At 58.1% G+C, this 22,429-nt stretch overlaps 1 protein-coding gene across 1 annotated transcript; it reads left to right on the forward strand.

The window, feature by feature from the left end:
• The first annotated feature begins 309 nt into the window (after window positions 1–309).
• Window positions 310–20,754, forward strand: NR5A1 (nuclear receptor subfamily 5 group A member 1). Its single transcript, XM_067742391.1, has 6 exons — window positions 310–411; window positions 554–695; window positions 2,745–3,370; window positions 10,849–10,968; window positions 12,885–13,032; window positions 20,507–20,754. The coding sequence occupies exons 1-6, from the start codon at window positions 310–312 to the stop codon at window positions 20,752–20,754; spliced, it is 1,386 nt and encodes a 461-aa protein (XP_067598492.1).
• The last annotated feature ends 1,675 nt before the right edge of the window (window positions 20,755–22,429 follow it).

Here is a 22,429-nt window from a genome sequence, read left to right on the forward strand (position 1 = left end):
GGACGCGGCGGGGGGCCGCTCAGGAGGAGCCCCTGGGAGGGTTGGGGAGCACACGGGGCAGAAGTGTGGGGACTGGGTCAGCAAGGGCCCGGCAGGGGAGCTGCTCCAGGCACACGTGCTGCGTGCTGCTCAGGGCGCTCTAATGGGTGGCCTGCAACGGGCGCCCTGGACCACTGGGCGCTGCGGAAGGCACCCTGGGGCGCACGGCCGCGGTGGTGCAGGACACGCCGGACCCAGGTCCGCGGCGCTGCCAGTCGCAGTCCCGCCCGCGATGAGCCTCTCCTCCCTCCACAGGCGGACGCCGCGGGCATGGACTATTCGTACGACGAGGACCTGGACGAGCTGTGCCCCGTCTGTGGGGACAAGGTGTCCGGCTACCACTACGGGCTGCTCACATGCGAGAGTTGCAAGGTGAGCGGGCAGCTGGCCGGCAAGGGACCGGCGTGGAAGGCTGGCGAGGAGCCGGCGGGAAGCGGCGGAAAGCCCTGCTGGGAAGTGCAGGGAAGGGGAGACGGGGCCTGTCCCCTCCCGCGCTGACTCCCCTCTCCCCCAGGGCTTCTTCAAGCGCACGGTGCAGAACAACAAGCACTACACGTGCACCGAGAGCCAGAGCTGCAAGATCGACAAGACGCAGCGCAAGCGCTGTCCCTTCTGCCGCTTCCAGAAGTGCCTGACAGTGGGGATGCGCCTGGAAGGTGCGCACGCTGCGCCTCCTACCCCTGACCTCTGATGGCGAGGGGGCAGGGGATGGGGGTGGGAGAAGGGGTGAGGGGAGGGTACCATAGGTCTTCTCAAAGTTTCTGGTGCCAGGCGATTAGCCCCTCATGTGACATTAGGGCCCTGATCTCTATGGGGGAGGGGTGAGAACTGATGTCGGTCTGGGTGAAGGGATGCATGCAGGACCAGCCTGGGATGGCTTGAGAAGTATCTAAAAGTGAATCCCAGAGAGATGACCCTCTCCCCAGCCCTTGCAGGCAGGGCAGCACAGGGCAGAGCCCCACAGAGCTCCTCCCTCTGCCAGGAGTTCTGTCACACCCCCACTGACATCTCATACAAGCCAGAGCCAAGGTTTTCAATGCCTTTACTGGAGTTCAAGTCCCAGTGCCACCACTTACGGGCTGGGTGACTTTGGGCAAGTTCCTTAACCTCTCTGAGCTGCAGACTCCCCATCTGAAAGATGGACCTAAGAGTAGTGCCTTCCTCCTTGAGTTAGTGAGAGAATTGTATGAAAAGCTCCTAGCATGGGCCTGGAACGTAGAAAATGCTCAACAGGTTAGCTATTACTGTTATTCTTATTTATGTTATTATCTGTCCAGCATCACTGTGCAGCCTGCACTCACTCAGACCACCCATCTGTTCATCTGTCCATCCATCCACAAGATTCACTCAGTTATTCACTCAGCAGGTTCTTAGCCAGGCCCTAGAGGGCTGGGTAATGGAGAGCAATCGCCCCCAGAGAACCCAGGCCCATCCTTGTCTCCCCACCCCCACCACAAGCTCTCTGTCTGGAGGGGAGGAAAAACGTTTTAGCAGGAAAAACTCAAACTCTTTGAGGGTGGACAGTCATAGGCTTCCACCCCGCTGGCCCCAGCTGGGCTGTGTGCCGAGCAGGCAGCTGTTGGTTAAAGTTTTTAAACAAAGTAGAAGGCCCCTGGTGGCTCTGAGAGCTGCAGGCCACAAGTCCTGTCACCTAGAGGAAGGGCCCCTGATGGAAGGGGGATATCCTGTCCTGTCCCAAGAGCCCATGTGCCCAGCACCAGGTCCTGAGGGACTCAGAAGAACTGGTTGTTGTGAGCTGCAGAAACCCCTCGCGGGGCCTGAGGGAGTGGAGCAGGGCTGCCCACCCCCATGGCAGGAAGATTGGCTGCATGGGCCCCGGAGACACATCCCTTGCTGAGCACCGCCCTCTCCCTCCTCCTCTCTCCCTTCTCCTGGAGCCCAGGGTGGGGTCCTGTCTGAGCAGGGGCTGGGGCCACACTTTGGCTGCAGAGACACACCTGTTGGGTCCGGCTGGTGACACATTCTTGGCCAGGTGGAGGGACATCTGGTCAGCAAGGGAGGTCCCTTCCCACCAGCATAGAGCCCCAGTCAGCCCTAAACTCAGCTTCAGATTTGAAGGCAGCAGCAGAAACCCGAGTCATTTTGCAACAGGGCTTCAACAGAGTCAGGCAGTCAGTCAAGAAGCAGCTGGACACTGGGGACCCACCTGTGAACAAGGCTGACCAGAGCCCACTTCCTGTCACCATCTCAGAGCCTATGCTGGGCACCTGAACCCACTGCTGAACCCCCAGAAGCTCTCAGCCTGGGTCCATGGTACGATAGCACTCAGCAGGACGAGAGTTGGCAAGAGACGGGACATCCGGGGCAAGAACAGTGGCTGCTGCCTGGGTGAATCCAGGAACACTTTAGGCATGAGAGAAGGAAAGGGTTTGAGGCAGAAGGAATACCAAAGGCAGGGTGGAGGAAGTGCCAAGCAGAGGAGCAGAGAGATAGTAAGGTGGAGTGGAAAGAACACAGGGTCTCGTGAGGCGGGGGGGGCATGATGGAGAGGTGAACAGGGCCTTGAACGCTGCGTTAGGGAGATTGACTTCCTCTGAACGCCAGGTTAAGGGCACTGGAGGAGCCATGAGAGGTATTGAGCTGGAGAGTGACCCAGTCGGATCGGTTTGGGGAAGAACTGTGAGTGGGGTGGTATGGCGGGTGGCCTGGAGGCGGTGAGCCTGCCCCTCTGCCTCTGCCCACAGCCGTGCGCGCTGACCGCATGCGGGGCGGCCGGAACAAGTTTGGGCCCATGTACAAGCGGGACCGGGCCCTGAAGCAACAGAAGAAGGCACAGATTCGAGCCAATGGCTTCAAGCTGGAGACAGGCCCCCCAATGGGGGTGCCACCGCCGCCCCCTCCCCCGCCGGACTACATGCTGCCCCCTGGCCTGCATGCACCTGAGCCCAAGGGCCTGGCCTCTGGTCCACCTGCTGGGCCACTGGGCGACTTTGGGGCCCCAGCGCTGCCTATGGCTGTGCCCAGCGCCCATGGGCCACTGGCTGGCTACCTCTATCCTGCCTTCCCTGGCCGCGCCATCAAGTCTGAGTACCCGGAGCCCTACGGCAGCCCCCCACAGCCCGGGCTGCACTACGGCTACCCAGAGCCCTACTCCGGAGGGCCTGGTGTGCCCGAGCTCATCCTGCAGCTGCTGCAGCTGGAGCCAGACGAGGACCAGGTACGGGCGCGCATCGTGGGCTGCCTGCAGGAACCGGCCAAAGGGCGCCCCGACCAGCCTGCACCCTTCAGCCTCCTGTGCAGGATGGCTGACCAGACCTTCATCTCCATCGTGGACTGGGCACGCAGGTGCATGGTCTTCAAGGAGCTGGAGGTGAGTCCCTCCTCCCACCTGGCTGGCCGCTGGTTCTGGGGTGTCCCCTCAGCTGACCAAGTCTCAGTCTTGGCCACCCCTTGGGTGGGGCTGTCCTGCCCACTGGCTTCAGGCCATATCTGGGGACAGGGAGGCCACCCTGGGGACATGAGGAGTGTTTCTGGTCCATCACAGCCTTCCTTGTCCCTGTCCCACCTCCTCACGCACCCCTCCCTCTTTCTCCTTCTCTGTTCCCTGAGTGTCTATCTCTCACGGCCTCTGGTTCTTTTACCTCTGCCTCTGTCTCTTTCTGTTGTCTCTCTCCCTGGTGTGCTATCTCTCTGCTTCCCTGTCTCTCTCTAGTCCGTTCAATCTTTGTCTCTTTCTCTCCCAGTCTGAGTCTCTGTCAACATTTATCTTTCTTTCTCTGAGACCCTGGGCTCTCGCAAAGGACTAGCTCAGTCCTTGGGAGGCTGTCTCTGGTTGCCCCAGCCCAATGTCAGGAAGAGGGTCCAAGCCATCCTGTCCTCTCATTTGGAGAGGACACCACTCCCTGCTAGCCTCAGATATCACAGAAGGGGTCTTAGTGTCTCAGAGTTTGGGACGCTTCTCCCTCCCAGCTAAGGTGAAAGATCTTACTGTCCCTGCATCTCTCATGCACGATGGTTAGTCCCACGTGTAAATGTGTGTGTCTGTGTGTGCAGGGAGTGCTAGGTGGGAGGGTAAGTGGAGGATTGCAGGGCCCGCCCCTCATCTTCCAAATGCCTCGGCTGCAAGGCCTTCCATTGCCCTGGGTTGAGGTACCTGCGACTAAAGTCAGCAGGAAAGCAGCAGGAGAAACTAAGGCCAGACAAGGAAGAACTTCCCAATCACCCTGCCTAGTGGTTTGAAGCACCCGAAGACTGGGAGCTGCCCCTCTAGTGCCCTGGCTCCCTATGATCAGGGTTTCTGCCAACTTCAGAGGCCCCCCTCCCCCAAGCCTGGCCAAGCCCATCCTCCCTGGCCTAGACGGAGACATGATAGGCCTTTAGTTCAGGCCTATTGATGTTTGCCTTTCCCAGGTCAGTCCCCTTGGCTGTTCTGGGACTGGCTGTAAACAGCAGGGCCTGTTGCCCTCCCTGCTGGGGCCACTGCAGCCTTGAGCAGCATTGTCAGTGCTGATGCCACTCAGGTCTGGGATTCCTCCAGGGGCATGCGGCCGGATGGGCCAGGGGTACTGTCTGCAGGGGCTGGGCTGGGCATGGGGGTCAGGGGGGATAATATGAAGCCTGGGCACTGTGAATCCTCGAGGTATCGTGGAGCTGGGCGCCTGGGTTGCTCTGCGGCCCAGAGCAACCAAGCATTGGCTGTAATGCCTTCTGCTTCTACTGTGGGGGGCCTGTCGTGGCTGAGGTCTGGGGATGTGCCGGCTGTCTGTCATGGGGTGGGACTTCTCACCCCTGCCCCCTCTCTAGGCTGACCTCATGGGTAGAACAAGAGGCAGGGCCTCAAACAATCCCATCTGCCTTCCACTCGTGGCTGGAGGCCCTGGTCGGGGAGGAGGATCCCAAGACCCTTCGGTTGGTTGCCAGCTTTCCCTCCAGGCTTCCCTTGAGCCCCCGGTGCAGAGGGGAAGAGGAGCAGAGCATTCTTGGCCTTCCAGAATCCTGGATCCAGGGGCAGGGCACTTCCTCTGACCGCCTTCCTGGTCTCTCGGGGTTTTTCACGCAGGATGGGAAGGGCTTTTGTCCAAGCTTAGCTGAGTGTTTTTTCCTGCTTCTGGTTTCTCTGTGGTCCAAACCTTCCTGCTTCCCCTTCCCAGAATCTCTGAATCAAGCCCAGGAATGTGAACCATCGTTACCAGCCTCTGTAAAGGAGCCTTGCAGATAAGTACCAGCCCAGCCCTTAGGGGGCCTCTCATCAGCCGTGTGGAGCTTCTTTCCCACTGGTCCGATAAGCCCTGGGCTGATGTCTATTTGCAAAGCCAGAGGTAGGGAAGCAGAAAAGTGTGAGGGGAGCTGAGTGACTGTTCTCTCTCTTTTAAAAAAAATATTTATTTATTTGGTTACAGCAGGTCGTAGTTGCAGCAGGTGGGCTCCTTAGTTGCAGCACGTGGGCTCTTTATTTATTTATTTTTTTTTGACATCTTTATTGGGGTATACGTGGGCTCTTTAGTTGTGGCATGCGAACTCTTAGTTGTGGCGTGCATGTAGGATCTAGTTCCCTGACCAGGGATTGAACCCGGGCCCCCTGTGTTGGGAGCGTGGAGTCCTATTCACTGTGCCACCAGGGAAGTCCCTGTTCTCTCTCTCTTTTTTTTTTTTTTTTTTTGCGGTACACGGGCCTCTCACTGCCATGGCCTCTCCCGCCACGGAGCACAGGCTCCGGACGCGCAGGCTCAGCAGCCATGGCTCACGGGCCCAGCCGCTTCACGGCATGTGGGATCCTCCCAGACCGGGGCACGAACCTGCGTCCCCTGCATCGGCAGGCGGACTCTCAACCACTGCGCCACCAGGGAAGCCCCCTGTTCTCTCTTTTGACTGACCATTCATTCCTCACCTCCGGGCAGGACACAGCAGACAGCAGAGGGGGGTCCCTAGCTCTGAGAGTGGGGCAGCCCTTGGCCTGTGCATAGGGACACTGAAATGAATTGGACCCAGGAGGTTGCCAGGCTAGAGGAAGAGACAGACATGCACATAGATAATGCCAACACAGGATGCCTGGGGCTCTGACAGCAGTAGAAAGGGGCCAAGGGACGCCAGCAGGAGAGTAAATGGCTCTGTGTTAGAAAGTCGGGGAAGGTTTCTTTGATCTGCACCTCTCCAGAAAGCAGTCTGAGAAGGTTAAGGGCATTCCGGGAAAGGGGACAGCAGAAGACACAGAAGTGTGAAAAGGTACCATGTGTCAGGGACTCCCAGGTGGTCCTATGAGGCAGGGCTGGAGAGGTAGGCAGGGTCAGAAGCAGAGCTTGGACCAGGAGTAGGTCCTTTGGCAGTGGGTGATGGACAGCCTGCCTGGGAAGGGCAGACTCCCACCACAGAGCCTGAGCTCTCCCCAGAGGCTTGCTCAGCCCTCTGTGACGCTGATGATGTCTTGCTGTCCAGGGGAAAGACTGGGGTCTTTGCTGAGCTGATATTGGGGTTCCAGATGCCCTTTTGGGGTTGTCCTCCTCCAGCCTCTTTCCCAGCTTGGATGTCCCTCTGCCTCCAATTTTTTGGGGGAGGTGGGGCAGGCCGTGTGGCATGTGGGATCCTAGTGCCCTGACCAGGGATCACACCTGTGCCCCTTGCAGTGGAAGTGCAGAGCCTTAACCACTGGACCGCCAGGGAAGTCCCTCTGTCTCCATTTTTCCACCTCATGCAATCACGGTGTGTTAGATCTGACCTGGTACAGAGGTTAGTAACATATACCAGAATCAGAGAGGCCCACGTTCAAGTTCCATATCTGCCACTCATCTGGTGCGTGACTTTGGGCAAGTGACTTTACTCCTCTGGGCCTCAGTTGTCCCTATCTGTAAAAAAGGGGGAGTTGAAATAGTAGCCACCTCATAGGGTTGTTGGAAGGGCTTAGTGAGCTAGGGCAGGTAAAGAATTTAGCACAGGGTGCAGCGCCCAGAAAGTGTTCAGAGAGTGGGGGCAGTGGCTCCCTCCCTCGCTGGGCCCCTCTGCCGGGGTACCATTGAATCTAACCTTGCAGGTGGTAGACAGGCCTGGCCAGGAAGAAGGAGAAAAGATACATCGTGTCCACACTCCTCTGAGCACTAGAGCTCTGGGAGAAGACGGGGGCCCACCTTGCCCTGGGCTTCCAAAGCAGCTTCATACCTGCAAGGTAGCAGATACTCACCTGTACATACTGCTCCGTGGGGGCAGGGTGTAGGCCCAGGCAGGCAGCCTCTCTGGACAGTCCCCGGGAAGGACAGCTGGGAGGATGCAGGATAGGAATCAGGGAGGTGGAGGCGAGGGCCAAGAGTGCCTAATGACCCATCTTGACATCAGTTCACCCTTGACATCCAGCTCCGAGGCCCCCGATTGGCAACAGATTTAACTGCTTAGATATACGGTTTCATTTAAGTGGCAGTAACTCTGTCAGTCCCGGACTGACAAATGACAGCCCGCCAACCTCTCAGCCGGGAGAGCGCCGTAGCCAGCCCGCGGCTTGTCAGCCACTGGAGAATTACAGAGCCCACTGGCCTTCGACCGCCAGACTGATCAGACCCCAGGGGGCTCCGGAGGGGGGCCTGCTGGGAAGGAGGTCATCTCGGCACGCATAAATACCCCATCTCTGAGGCAGGCTGCAAAGTGTCAAGGCTCCAGGAAGATTTGTGGCAGACCGGCAGGAGGGGTGGGCGGCTGGTGGGCCCAGCAGACAGGCCAGGCTGATGAGGGACCCCAGGGCTGGGACTGCACATGTCCTTGTTCCCGGGGTGGCAGAGTGGACTGAGGGTAGAGGAAGAACCTTTTGCTTAGGGAAAAGCCCACGGAAGGTGAAAACCAACCCTCTTTGGTTAAGTGAGCCTCTTAGCCACCTGCTTTCCCATGGAGAGGGGCTGGCAGCTAGGGCCCTCTGGTTTTCTTTTAAATAAAAAGGGGAGTGTGTGTGTGTGTGTGTGTGTGTGTGTGTGTGTTCATCTGTGTGGGGAGTGTTTGGAGTTTGGTGTCTTTATGTGTCCATCTAGGGGAAGAACTAGTAAAGAGTCTGGAAGCACGATTGCTTGGCTGGTGGGGAGGGAAACCCGGGCCAGGACAGAGTCCCCAGAATAGCTGACCATGGGTTCCCAGAACCCTTCACGACTGACACCGCTGTGCTCATATATTTTCTCTAACCAAAAGAGGGAAGATTTATTTTTTTCCATTTCTCAGAATAGGAGATCAGGGCCGGAGAGGGTGTGTGGCTAAGCGGGAATCAGAGGGCACAGGGCACCAAAGCCCAGCCACCGTAGTGCACCTCTCTGCCCTGCACCCCTATCAGCCCCGTGGGCAGGGCTGCCCCCACTCCCGGAGTCTGAGGTCTGGGTACAGAGTCTGCTCCCAGGGCTTGGCCAGCCGGGTCACTGTGACCCCTTCTGCTTTCTGCCCAAAGCTCAGTTAGCTTATCTCCTAATTCTCCCCCTTATCTCTTGCGCTTCCACCTCCCCACCCCCTGTTCCTTTAATTCAGGCACAAGGGTGTCTGCTCCCTAGGGCCCCAATAGGTGGGGAGCAGAACCCAACCCTGCACGTCCTCCTTCTCCCAGTGCGACTGGCAGCCCCACCCTCCCCAAGACCCCCTCCCAGTGGGCCAGTGCGACTCCTGGACCAGGCACCTCCTGCTGGGGCTCCAGGAGTGCCAGCCCCCCCGCCCCCCAAGAAGAGCAGCCCAGGCGGGTGGTCTGTGCAGAGCCCAGCTCCCTGCGGTTACCTGAGGGGAGCCTCTGCTTCCTTATCCGTAGTGGGCAGGGGTGAGGAGTCCCGGGCGTGCTGGGAACAGGGCCTGGTCTAGGCGCTCACTGAGCCTTGCCTCCCTCCTTGGAAGCTGTAATGGGGAGGCTCTCTGGGGACCAGCCACTTCCTGAGGCATGATAAGGCGATAAGGCGAGGTGTCTTTGCGGTGCGTCCTGGTTCTCAGTCTCTCCCGGCCCCTCCCATCCAGGGCTACCTGTGGCTGAGCCTCGGGTCCCCCTGGCTTGGCTTCCTGTTCTGACAGTAATGGGGCTCTAGGATGGACCTTCTGCTGGGAGATGGAGGGGGAGGTATGGATTCTTGACACGGGGGGGAGGGGAGGAGGGGAGGCTGGGAGGCTGGGGACTCAGAGCAGGATAGAGACAGACCCTTCCTCTTGTTCTCAGCCACACAGGCTGGGGAAGGGCTGAGCAGGCGAGGCCTGGAGGAAGCCTGACTGTGTGTCCAGCGGCTCACTTTGCTCTTTATCCACTTTTCTCTCCCTTTGTCTGTCTGAGAACAGGCCCCAGGGCCACTCCCAGGAGAGGAGCAGAGCAGAGGGGAGCGGGGGGGCTTCTAGCCCCCGAGAAGAGAGAGCTGTTGGTTAGGCCTGGGCCACTTCCTTTTCAGGCCAGGGGCTGCCTGGGCTACTCTGGTCTCCAGGTTGGGGGTTGTTCCTCCCAGAGCCCACAGGTGTCAGGGAAGACAGAGGCATGAATGGCGTCATCAGATGTTGCAGGTGCCATGTCCAGAGGATGGGGAGAGCTTCATGGGTGAGGCAGTGAGCCTGCCGTGAACTCTAGGGTGGCAAGGGTGGATCTTCCTGCACACCTAGTGCCAAGAGCAGAGATGAACTAGACAGAGCTGTGTGACCTTGGGTAAGTTACTTGACCTCTCTGAGCTCAGTGTCCTCTCTCCATGGATTGGGGATAACATTAGTACCAACTACGAAGGCTTGTGGAGCTGCAGCGCAGTGACTGTTAGCTATCGTGATTTGCATTCACTGTAGGGCATGGCCCGGGAAGGTGCCTGGGGGGTGCCCGTTGGGTCAATGGCAGCTGGCTGATGAGCCACGGATGCTGAAAGGGACTGGAGTCTGCACTGTATCCTCCTAGGATGACACGCTGCACCCAGCGCAGTTCTGAACACCCAGAAGTGTTCAGTATTTGTCACTATGGAGAGTTGTGGACCGAGAATGCCAGCCATGACCCTGGCCTGGCTCTGCCTCTCTGGGACCCCAGGAGAGTCCCTTACCCTCACTGGGTGGCAGATTATTCATCTGCAAATAGGAGTTTAGGCCAGGAGATCCCTAAGGGCCCTTCTGGCTCGGGCATCCCATGGTCCTGAGTCCCACTCGTCATTGTCATGAGGGTCTACTCTTGCCATGCTAGAATGTGGCGATCCCCCAGACTGGAGGATAGGCCCTGCCCTCACACTGAGCGCCCCTCAGTGCCGCCTGGGGATTCAGAATCGGCCCCGTGTGCCCTTCTATTCCTGCTTCTGATGTAGACTGTTGCCAGCCACCTGCTCATTCCCTGGGCCGGACCTCCTCTCTTCCCATGAACTTCAGAGCTCTGCACAAGACTGCGAGGAAGCCCTCTGTTTTCTCTACATGGCTCCTTCTTGAGCGATTCAGGCTGCTAGAGATGTGACCACAGGACAAATGGGCACAAGGAAAAATTAATACTAATCTTCCCTTGCATTTAAAGGAATCCTTTACAAAGCACTTCTGTGGACATTATTCTGTAACATTTATTGAGGGCTTAATATGTGCCAGACCGCCTTCTAATACTTTGCCCACTCTCCAGATGAGAAAACTGAGGCCCAGAAAGGTTACAGAACTTGCTTAAGGTCATACAACTTGTGAGAGGCAGAGCCGGGGCCTGAGCACCTCCGTTGGACCCTCTTATTATTTCGCTAGACCCCTGCCACACTTTGATGAAGAAGACACATGGGTAAACTGGACACAGAGGTTGGGCAGCTTGCCCAGGTCACATACCCAGTTGAGCTGCTGAACTCAGAGCTGGGAGGAGGAGGGGCGAGGGGACGGTCCCCAGCTGGACCGTGGCTGGACCCTGGACTCCTGTGTGCCTCTTCCTTGCAGGTGGCCGACCAGATGACACTACTGCAGAACTGCTGGAGTGAGCTGCTGGTGTTCGACCACATCTACCGTCAGATCCAACATGGCAAGGAGGGCAGCATCCTGCTGGTCACTGGGCAGGAGGTGACCAGACCCTACTGTGCTCTGTCCTGACCCCCCACCATGCACTTCCAGAATTCTGGGCCCAGAAGAGGTCCTAGGCCTCTCCAGGGCTGGCCCTGGGCACCACTGAATATCAGCCCTTTCCCCAGGTTCATGGGATACCCACCAGCCCGACCTCCCTCTGATCAGCCCTAGCTTTGACCTTGAGAGGAACCAGGCCCTGGGAGCCCTGCTCTGGGGGAAGCAGCTCAGGGATGTGGGGAGGGTCAGGGAGGCTCTTGGAGGACGTGATGGTGGCTCTGGGTAGTGAAAGAATAAATAAGGGCTGGTCGGGTAGTGACGGGGTGGAGGGACAATCCCCGCCTCCACACACGCAGAGGAGGTAGCACGGGCCAGGCTTAGAGAGGCAGGTTAGGACTGCTGAGCTGCCGGGGGCTGCTGGTGTGCTGGGACATGGGTTTGGGGGGGGCAGGTGCCCTGTGGGGGCTGGGATGAGGTGAGAGATAAGGTTGGAGGTGTGGCTGGGGGCTGGGATGGGCAAGACCTTGCAGGTTCTAAATCCTGAATGATAGATGGAAGGATGGATGGATGGCTGGCTGGCTGGCTGGCTGGCTGGCTGACTGAATGGGTGGACAAAGGGGTCTGGGCCCCAAAGAGCTCAGAGTCAGAATTTGGGCACTCTTAGAGCAGGGAATTAGGGGCACTAGGATGGGAAGCAGGTGGGGTGGCTCCTGGAATCAAGCAGGGAGCATCAGAAGAGTTTTAAGTGGGGAAGGACACAACCAGGTTTTATATGAGGAAGCGCATGGAGGGGGCAAGATGGGGGGTGAGGAGGAAATGAAGGCAGCCACCCGCCGCTCAGAACACTGGGGACCTGGGAGGGCACAATTCAAGGAGGGGAGAGGAGGTGTAGGGGAAACGGAGGGAAGTAGGGAGAAGGGAAGGGAGGTTGATGCCCAGGGTCTAGCCTGGTGGAGGGAGCATCACGCCTGGGGGGCGATACAGGAGGAGTGGCTTCCATAGGTGCTTGGGGAGAGAGATTGGAGACTGAGGCCCTGCTCCCACCCCCTACCTCCAACACTTTGTCCTCATCCTCTGTTCTCACCTGGGTGTCTCAGGCCACCCAGGGCCAGCAGAATGCTGGTTGCAAGGGTGTAACTTTGAGGCCACCTGGGCGAGCACGTGAAAGAGTCTGAGGTGTGAGTGTCAGCTCCTGTCAACACGTGGGTGGAAGTCTCTGAGGCTATGGGACAGTCCTGTGCGTGCGTGCGTGCGTGCGTGTGTGTGTGCTCCTGTATTTTATTGTGCAAACATCTCCACACACGTAAGTGGGTCACCATGTCAGTGGGAACATATACACAGACATGTGTCTGTGTTACCCTGTGATGTGACCCTACAAGAGTGTGTGTGTGTGTGTGTGTGTGTGTGTGTGTGTGTGTGTTCACGTCCTGAAGCAGGTGAACAAGGCTGTGAGTGTGTCCCTCCATGTGTGTGAACGTGAGCTGAGGTGTGGCCACATCTGTAGTCCAGGTGTCCATGTGTGGGCCCCGGGCAGTCATGTGGCCGCATCCACGCGGATCCAGGCACGGCTGCCCCACCCCCCACCCAGTGCGACGTGGTGCTCACTGCAGACACCACACAAAACACAAAAGCTGCTTGTACCACTGGGCCTGGCGGCGGCTCTTTGTGCATGAAGGACCCTTCAGCTCTCCCTCTGCACACACCTGCCTGGTGTCGGCTCTGCTGCGCGGGGGCCCTCAGCTCTGGGCAGGGCAGTGGGAGCAGAGCTGGGAGCCTTGGAGGGGTCCAGGGGCCTGAGGAAGTGCCGCGCCTCCCCCGCCCCACCTGGCTCAGCTCCAAGGCTGGGCACCCCTGACCCCCAGCTTCCGACCACGGCCTCCCCTCGTGTCCCTGACCCCTGCCCTCTGCCCACCCAGGTGGAGCTGACCATGGTGGCCGCCCAGGCAGGCTCCCTGCTTCACAGCTTGGTGCTTCGGGCGCAGGAGCTTGTGCTGCAGCTGCACGCGCTGCAGCTGGACCGCCAGGAGTTCGTCTGCCTCAAGTTCCTCATCCTCTTCAGCCTCGGTGAGTGGGCTGAGCGAGGCCTGGCCTGAGGGTAGGGGGGTGGGCTGGCAAGGAGACCCTAAGGTGGGGCTCTCCGATGGGGGCCTCTCTTAGTGAATAAAGGGGACCTGGCCCAGGGCCTGCTTCCTCTCTGGGCCTGAGTTTCTTTGTTTGGAAGGACAGAAGGCCAGGACAATGTCTAAGACTTGCCCTTGATGGGACCAGGAACCCTCCTGAGGATGTGGTAGATTCCCAGCTGACAGCCCTAGAAAAGTGCCGATGCCACCCCAGAAAATGCCCTTATGATTTCAGGAGCTTCTGATCCCTGACTCCCATCCTGAGGTCCCTGTGTTTCCTAATTCCCCGCTCTAAGAGTGTCTGAATTCTGACTCTGAGCTCTTTGGGGCCCAGACCCCTTTGCCCATTCATTCATTCATTCACTCATTCAAAAAAGACCCCAAATCCCTGTCTTCAAGGAGCTGACCTTCTGTTGGGGAGAGAGACAATAAGCATAATATGATTAGTAAAATGTATAAATTAGTGAAACGATTTGTAAAATGTATAGCCTGGAAGATTTCGGTAAGTGCTAGGGACGAAAACAAAGCAGGGCAGGGGCAGAGGGCCAGCCCAGCCCACCAGCTCGCCTGGCTCCCCAAGTGTCTGGTGTCTCCCTCCCTTTGCCCTCCTGACCCCAGCCCAGCCTGTGCCGCTCAGGTCTCCACCCTCCCTCTGAACTCTCATCAGGTCAGCCTCCTTTTGTCCTCCTTCACCCAGCAAGCATGTCCAATGCCCTCCCTGTGCCCAGCAATGCTGCGTTCACAGAGGTTTTCCCTGCTCTCAGGCGGCTCCCAGTCTGGGAGAGGCCTCCAGCCAGTGCCATCAGGGCTGAGACAGAGAGATGGGGAACTCAGGACGGGGAGCAAGGGATCTGCCCGGAAGGTTTCCTGGAAGGACATCTGAGCAGGGTCTTGGAGGATGAGTAGGAGTTTGTTGGGAGGGGATAAATCTTTTAGCAGAGGTGTAGATGGGATGGAAGGTTGGAACAGAGGGGCGTGAATGCCTTGTCACCTGGGGAGGGGGCAGGATCGAGACGCTGTCTTTGTGGCAGATGGCATCACAGCCATGGTCTGGCAAGGGTGTTCCTGCTCAAGAGTGGGGGCAGCTGGGGAAGCAGCGGGTAAAACAAGCTGGGAGGGGGTGATTAGTGACGTACTGACTGGGGGAAGCCCTGTGTTCAGGCCGTGGCCGTGTGACTGGGTGCCTGGGCTGGGCCTCCTGACTCTGCTGGCGCAGCAGGTTGGTAGCTGGAGGGCGTATCGGCAAGGCTGCAGGGGTTGGTAGGGGTCGAGCATGCTGGGGGGTGAGGGCTGAATCTCGGGCAGCCGGTTAGGAGCCTGAAGCCCTTGGCGGGGCCTCAGGGACCTGAGCCAGGCCGGCTCCAGCTGGGGAAGCCCCCTTCCTCCTCTGCCTGCAGTGGTACCCTCCTCCCCACCTCAGTGTCACCAGAGCCACAGATGTGTGTGGTTTGGGGTGTGCAGGCTCCAGGGGTCATGTGCGTGCCTGTGCCTTCATTTACGCGCATGTATAGACTGTGAACTTTCATGGGCTAGTGGGATTTTATGTGTCATGTGGTGTGAGCAGTCTGTATATGGCTGAGTGGTGACTGTGGAGATGTGAGGGATTTGAGGGGCGTGCTTGGGACACATTGTATTGTAGTGTGGGTTCTGTGGTGGTTTGTGAGGTGACAGTTCTTGACCTGACCTTCGTCAAGAGGCCACTAGGAGGTCTTGGGGAGGGTGGGGATGCCAGCCACCAGGTTGCTTGGCCAAGGCTCCATCTTGGTGCCCCCTGCAGAGCAGGGACCACGTCTTGGCTCTCCAGACCCCCTGGGGCCTGAGGCACATGCCTGCAGCCCTCAGCCCCTCTTCCTACAAAAGCCCCAGCGCTGGGGACTGCCAGGCCTGGCACAGCCTTGGCCTCCACCAGGTGATAAGTCCAGGATTCCTCCTTCTATGGGGTGTAGGGAGGACATCAAGGCTGAGCCCAGCCCTCCTCTTCTGGGTCCAGGCAAGGGGCTGTACTCAGAACCATGAGTGCACAGCCCCTCCTGCATGCCAACCTTCATCCTGTTTTCCAGAGGAGGCAGTTGGGGCCGGGAGACTGGGAGGGTCTACAGTGCTTGGCTGGAACAGGCTGGAGCAGGTGGGACGGAGGAGTGAGAGTGTGCACGTGTGTGTACACATGCGAGGCAGGGTGGAGCAGTGGTTAGGAAAGGGGACTAGTGATGGACCACCTGGATTCTAAATCTAGACTCTCTCTCTGCTTGTGGGCCCTTGAGCAAGTCACTCCCCTCTCTGAACCTCTATTTCCCCATCTGTAAAATGAACATCATAATCATCTTTAACTTGCTATGAGATTTAATGAGAAAATTCCCCAAAATGTTCAGTGCATGGCCTGGCCCCTCAGAGTATGCATCAGTATTGTTTCTACCATAGCCATCATTAAGTTCACGAGCAAATGAACAAGTTAGTGAATGAAGTGAAGGAAGGAACGAGTCTCTCTCTGACTTTATTGCACACTGTGTGTCTGGCACAGTGCCTTGTCTTTGGGGACAGTGACCCTCAGGGTGGGGGCCAGAAACTCTAGTGGTATTGGGGCTGTGAGGGGAGAAGACCCGGGACCCAGGCCTGTCCGAGCTCGTAGGTGTGCAGTGAGAGGAGCCCAGGGGAGCCACAGGGGCCGCTGGCTGACAGATTCCAGGTGTGGAGAGGAGCCTGGGCAGTCCAGTGTGATCAGGGCTGGGCCAAAGAGGAGAAGACAACTATGCCTAGGATATCAGGGAAGTCTGCTTGGAGGAGGGGCCTCTGAGCTGGGCCTTGTAGTATGAGCAGGAGTGTTCTGGGTGAAACAAAGCAGGCAGCAGCAAGGGCGTTCCAGACTGAAGGAAGAGCCTGTGCACAGGGATGGGTGATCCTGAAAGTCTGGAAGTACCTGTGGGGCAGGGAGAGGGTGAGGAGGAGGCTGGAGAGGTGGGCAGGGGCCGAGCTGTGCAAGGCCTTGAATGCCAGGCCAGTACGTTGAACCTTCCCTTGGGGAGGATTTTCAGCAGGGAGAAACATGATCAAGTTTGCATTTTGGCAAGGTCCTTCCAACTGCAGCATGGGAAAAGGATGGCAGGTGGCAACCCAGAGCCCTGCAAAGGCTAGACGTGGGGCTGGGGTGAAGTGGATAAATTTGGGCAAGACGACGGGGAAGATTTGCCCAGAGTCGGGAAGGTGGGAGGGGGCTACTCCCATGATCCCACCCAGACCACCAGAGCTGGGTCCCCAAGGGAACTGGGGCGCAGAATGGGGTGGCCACTTGCCCCTTGTCCTCTAGCTGGCATGCCGGACATCACCCCGGGGCAGCGCGTCCCTGGGCTGCTTCAGCCTGAACTTGCGGGATGGCTGTCCGCCAACCCCTCCGCCCTTCAGCCCGCTCAGCGCCTCCTTCTTGCCTGCCTCCACAGAAGGGTGCCATTTGGCGTCTAAATAGCCGGCTCAGGCAGGCGCGAAGGCAGGTAAGGAGGTTTAATTAAAATTAGTGCCTCTCTCCTGGCAATCACGGTGTTTATGAAGATGGGCCCGGCTGGCATTGTTCCGCAGAGGACTTAATCGAAGCTTAATGGATTGACCTAACATTCGATTTTCTGACTTGCATTGAGGCGGCGGCAGCAGCATTCCCTTAAGCGTTTGCAATTTACCCACTGCTCGTGCCAACAAAAGGCGGCCTGAATAGCAGCCCCACTCGAGGGGCCATTGTGCGCGGGGGCGCCTGCCTGAGTCACCGCTATTGGGACAACATTCTTTATGTCTCGCTGGAATGAAAGGATTATTCAAATATTCAATTAAACCGTGAAAAGGGGGCTTTTCTGAGAACCTGGGGGCCCCCGGCTCCGCAGAGCTAGCGGGCTGCTCTCGGGGGCGGGGTTGCCATCTCCCAGCCCCCTCCTACCTCTCACCCCCCGGATTGCTGGGAGCTGAGCAGGCCCGGCTCCAGCCCGCGGTGCCTCAAGGCCCAGAGCTGGGCAGATGAGGTCCAGTTCTTTGGTGCCCTGAGAGGCGGAGATTAATTTGCCTCCGTTTTTCAGATGACGGGAAACTGAGGCTCAGACTGGGGAAGGGACTTGCCCCGGGTCACCTAGCTGGTGGTGGAGCTGGGGTTTGAGCCCCTGACGCACGAAGGGGGCGTCTCCAGGTTTTTGTGTCTAAGGAAGAAAGGGTGTGGTGTCCTGAGGGATGCTGGCTCTGTCACATCCAGCATCCCAGCGAATCTTCACGACAGTCCCTTTAGAGGCAGGCTGGGAGAAGGGGCGTGACTTGACCACGTTCCTCTCCAAGAGGGTGTCCAGAGTAAACTTCCTGGGGAAACCAAGGACTCCAGGCTTAGTGGCCCTTGGACAGGACTCCTGAGTTGGATGGAACATAAAGTCATCACGTCATCTAATCCCCCAGGAACCAGGGTCCAGGCTTGACCCCGCCTCTGCTTGCCCATAGTGCTTTGGAGCCAGAGAGATCTGGGTTTGAATCCCGGCTCTGGTATCTGCTGTGTGCTCCAGGCCTGCCCCACTGTCGCTGTGCATGGAAGACGCCCTTTCCTGCCTGCCTGGGTGTCTGTGGGGATTAAGTGATGGCGGGGGCGGGGGCGGGGAAGGTGCAGCAGGTGCGGCGGAAACAGCTCTCCTGCCTTGTACTGTAGTGGCCAGGGCTCAATTAGTGACCGTGCTTCCCGCCCCCAGCCCTGTAGCCCACCTTGTGGGGGCAGTGGGGGTCTCCAGCCTCCCGAGAGCTGCAGGACCCGTAGAGCTGCTAGGAGGGGGGTGTCCCTGAAAGCTGTCCTTGTTCTGTACCTCCCCACCCTGCACTCCGCCCTGCTGTCCCTGTCACACTGCTGCTGGGAACAGTAAATCCTGGTAAAGCCGAGGCTCTGGTTGGTCCTCCCCAGCCCCCTCCCACTCCTGCCTCTACTGCAGCATCTTATCCAGTCCTCCCCGCACCCTCAGCTGTTTCTTCTGGGCCCCTTTACTGCTGTGTGGCCTTGAGCTGGTCCCTACCCTTCTCTGGACCCCCAGCCTCCTATTGTAAATTGTCAGAAGACAAGTAGGAGAACTGCCCTGGGGATGGTGGGGACTGAAGGTAGATTGGGTTGGAAAGAGATTGGGAAAGGGATGGGGCCAGTTAAGGACCTCTTGCCCCCAGGAGACGCTAGTTAGGTGGGGAGATTTCCCATGACCTTTGAGTTTATTTGGAGAGGGCCAGGCTAGGGAACAGGGCTGCTATGTACAGTTGGACAGGTTGTTTACTGAACAAGGGCACCTAGACAGGGGAAAGGTAGAGGCTGAAATCCAGCCTGCATGCCCCTCACCAAGCTGTCTTTCTGTGGACATGGGGGACCTTCTTTCTAATTGGCACAAGGTGCCTTGTGGGCTAATGGTGATCCTGCGGAGGCCAGGAAGAATATGACCCTGGCTCACTTACTGAATGTGGTGAGGGGGATGGGGACAAGGATGGGGGGAGGCCCAGATCCTGCCATACGCCCTGGGTCCAGCTTGGGTTTCCCTAAATCCGACTTTGGACAACACAGGCCTCGGCGGGCATGCTGGGGGCGGCTGGGGATCAGGGTTGCCAGGAGCGTCCAGCCCTCCTGGCGCAGTGGGTGTTAAGAGGGATTAGAAGGGCCAAGGGCTGTGCATGCTGGGCTCCGGACTCCCCCGCAGCAGCAGGGCTGGGGGTGATGGGAACGCAGGGGAAGTGGATGGATGACCATCTTCTGAATCGCTGGATGATGCATCCCAGGCCTGGCGGGGCTCGGAGCGGGGGATGGGGACAGGTTCTGTGGATTCCTGCTGACTTTCAGCCCCTCGGCAGGGCACCAGCTGGAGATGCTGCCCAGGAGCTGAAAAAAGCCTGCAAGCAGCGATGAGGACTCCCGTGACAGGAAACTGGCCCTCCACGGGCACCCCTGGGGGCCAGGCACCTGTGCAGTGCCCTGGCACCCGAGCTCCCCCCGCTGCAAGGTGGGCACGGCCCCTTTCGTAGAGGAGGAAGGCCTTCAGGTCAGGAGAGGACAGGGCACAGGCCACCGATTCTAAATGGTGGGGCTGGGATTTGAACCACCATCCACTTCACGCTAAAGACACTTAATTTTTATTTCTTCACTGGACCTCCAGGACAGGGGATGCATTCATCACACTCCTCTGTGCCTGGTACAAATGATCACTGGTCCACGCAGAGCCACCCACCTGCCTCTCCCTCCCATCACCAACCGTCCCTTTTACATTTAACTCGGTTCTTCTTGTTTGTCTCTGTTCTTAACGCAAGGTGCACGCTTTGTGCGCTAGTGTTTTTAATTTAAGTAGGTGGCTTTACCTTATAGGTCTCATTCTGGATCTCCCTTTTTTTGTTTTTTATCCTATTTTTTGTTTTTTTTTCCCACTCAACCCCATGCTTTTAAAAGTCCGTCCATTTGCTCAGTACTGTGTCTGCTCCGTTACTTCTGTCTCTACTGCACTGGGCTCCCGGGGAGGCAGCCGCCACCTGGCCATCCAGCCCACCTCCCCATCACCGTAAATATTGTTGCAGTGAACGTCCACGGCCCCGTGAGAAAATTTCCTTGGGGTACCAGAGCCTCTTGATTGGTCAGAGCATGGACCAAAGGAGTGCCTGTCACACTCTAGCATGGGGGATGGGACCCCTCCACTCACAGTGCGCCTCTCTGGCGATGGTGCTGATGGGGGATAGTGATGATGGTGGCGGAGTGGCGATGCTGATGGCGCCTACCCCGAGGATGATGGCAACAGGATGGTTTTGACCATGGGGCTGGGGATGGTGTTGTTCCTGGACACGGTGAGAGTAGGAGTAATAATAACACTAACACACTGAGTCTTATGAAGTGCTGGACACTGTTCTTCTGCGCACTCTCTACATCTCAACTCCCTTAATTCTCACAACAATCTTGTGAAGTAGGCACTACTGCCACCCTGTTTTGCAGATGAAGAAATTAAGAGGTTAAATAACGTGTCCAGGGATACACCTGGTGAGGCTTGGTGATGGCGGTGGGGTCGATGACGATGGCAGCAGTGGTGGTGACAGGAGCTTGCGGCTGGGTGGTCATGGTGGCCGTGTGTGTGATAACCGCAGGCCTGCTAGTGTCAGTGACTGCCGCTGATGGCGGTGTTCAACCAAGGTGGTGATGGTGATGGTGATCATGGTGGTGACGGGAATGACGGTGGTTTGATTGTTGATGGCAGCAGGGACCATGTGTGTGAAAACCAGGGATGCTGGTATCGGCGACTGATGCTGGTGGCAGCGTTCATGGTGGTGACAGGGAGATTGTGGTTCACTGTCGACGGTGGCCGTGCCCGTGTCTTTGGTGATCATAGGGATGTTGGTGTTGCTGATGCCAGTGACGGTGTTGATGATGTGATGGGGCTGGTGAACGGCTCCTCCCTTTGCAGATGTGAAGTTCCTGAATAACCACAGCCTGGTGAAGGACGCTCAGGAGAAGGCCAATGCCGCCCTGCTCGATTACACCCTGTGCCACTACCCGCACTGCGGAGACAAGTTCCAGCAGCTGCTGCTGTGCCTGGTGGAGGTGCGGGCGCTGAGCATGCAGGCCAAGGAATACCTGTACCACAAGCACCTGGGCAACGAGATGCCCCGAAACAACCTGCTCATCGAGATGCTGCAGGCCAAGCAGACCTGAGCTTGGGCCAGTGACGGGGTGGGGGAAGGGGGGCCGGGGCCGGGGGAGGGGCCGCAGCACCCCTGTGGTCTCCAGATGGCTTATTTGATTATGCTGACCCAGGACCCCACCATGTAGGCCCCTGCCCCTGAGCTCTCTGAAGCCCTGTGTTTGGGAAGGTGGGTGAAGGTGGGCAGGGCCTGGCTGAGGTGGGGGGTCTCCACTAACCACTGGCACTTGCCGGCCACTCAGAGTGCCCCAGGGAGGTGGCTGCTACCACTCCCTCCCTCCCCCTGCTCCCAGCTGTCTGTCCTGGAGTCTGGTGCACAGGCCCAGGGAGGAGGTTCGGCTTCCCTGGTGGGCCTCAATGTCCCTTGAGTCAGAGGTCATCCCTTCCCCCTCTCCTGGAAACAGAGGCAGAGAGAAGTTGAGCGGACATCAACTCGGGTGGGGTGGGGGAGGGGGGCGGGGAGAAGAGGATCTCCAGGACTCCCTCCCAGAGACCAGGAGGGAAGCCCTCCGTTTTGTAAACTAGGGATAACAGAGTTTGCAAAATTAGGCAAGGGACTGTTGGGCCCTAGAGGACACTGGGAGACTGGTTAGGACCCAAAGACCTCCTCCCTAAACCTTCTATCCCATCTGACGTCTGCAGGGGAGAATTTTGACATGTTATCTGCAAAGAATTTTGCTGCAATCATCTTTCTAACCCTCTCCCGGCAGAGGAGAAGTTTGGCACAATCAACGTTCTAGCCCCACCCACGGTTGGCCCTCCAGGCTGGTATTTATCTGCAAAGCTGTAGTCAAGAAGTTTTTTGTTTGTTTGTTTTCGTTTAATTTGTTTCTTAATTTAGATACTCCTTGAAAGGTGTGTATGTAGAGGGGCAGGGGACAGATCTGAGGTCTGAGGCTGGGACTGGGGATTAACACCAAGACCAGCCCATGGATTCTTCCCAAACACCCTCATACCAAGTACCCCATGGGTGGTGCTGGGTCGTTATTTCTGAGCCCTAACTCCAATCCAGAGGAGAGCTTGCCCCCCACCCCCACCCCCACCCCAGCCCACTAGAGGAACAGCAGCCTGGCCTGCGGGGGCCTCAGAGTCTGTGGGTGGGAATCCGGGGGATCGTGGGGAGGATGTATGGGTCTCCGGATCAGGGACATTGCTGATGAGCCGTCTTTCACTGGCCCTTCCCATTGGGTTCCTTACTGTACACCCTTGAAGCTGGGCCTCAACTCCTGTCCTATGTCCTGAAAGACACTCTCCAGGGCCAGACACAGGGGAGGGGCGTCAGCTGTCCTCTGTCGCCGGGCTGGGCATCCAACTGTCTGTCCTGCTTTCACGTTGCGGTTGCAGCTTGCGCCGAGCTCGCCCAGCTGGAGATGACTGGGCATCCCCGCCCCCGCCTTCGACCACCCTGTCTCGGTCCTCCCCCCTGAAACGTGTACCCCTGGCCAGGCTGGCGACTCCCAGCCCCCAAATGAGAAGTGCCCTTAAGGCCCCCACAGTGCCCGCAGCCCTGGAATAAATTTTGCAGTTAGTTTCCAGCTACCTTTGCCTATCTACATTCTAGGGCCCAAGGAGAGCCTCCTAAGTGGGTTTGGGCTGTCTAGGGCGGGGCCGAGCGCCGAATGGGACGAAGGCAACACCTAGGTAGCTTTCGGTTCCAAACTCGGGGGGGGGGGGCAGGATGGGGTG

This window comes from Pseudorca crassidens, chromosome 7 (assembly GCF_039906515.1).
Source record: "Pseudorca crassidens isolate mPseCra1 chromosome 7, mPseCra1.hap1, whole genome shotgun sequence".
Classification (NCBI taxonomy): domain Eukaryota; kingdom Metazoa; phylum Chordata; class Mammalia; order Artiodactyla; family Delphinidae; genus Pseudorca; species Pseudorca crassidens.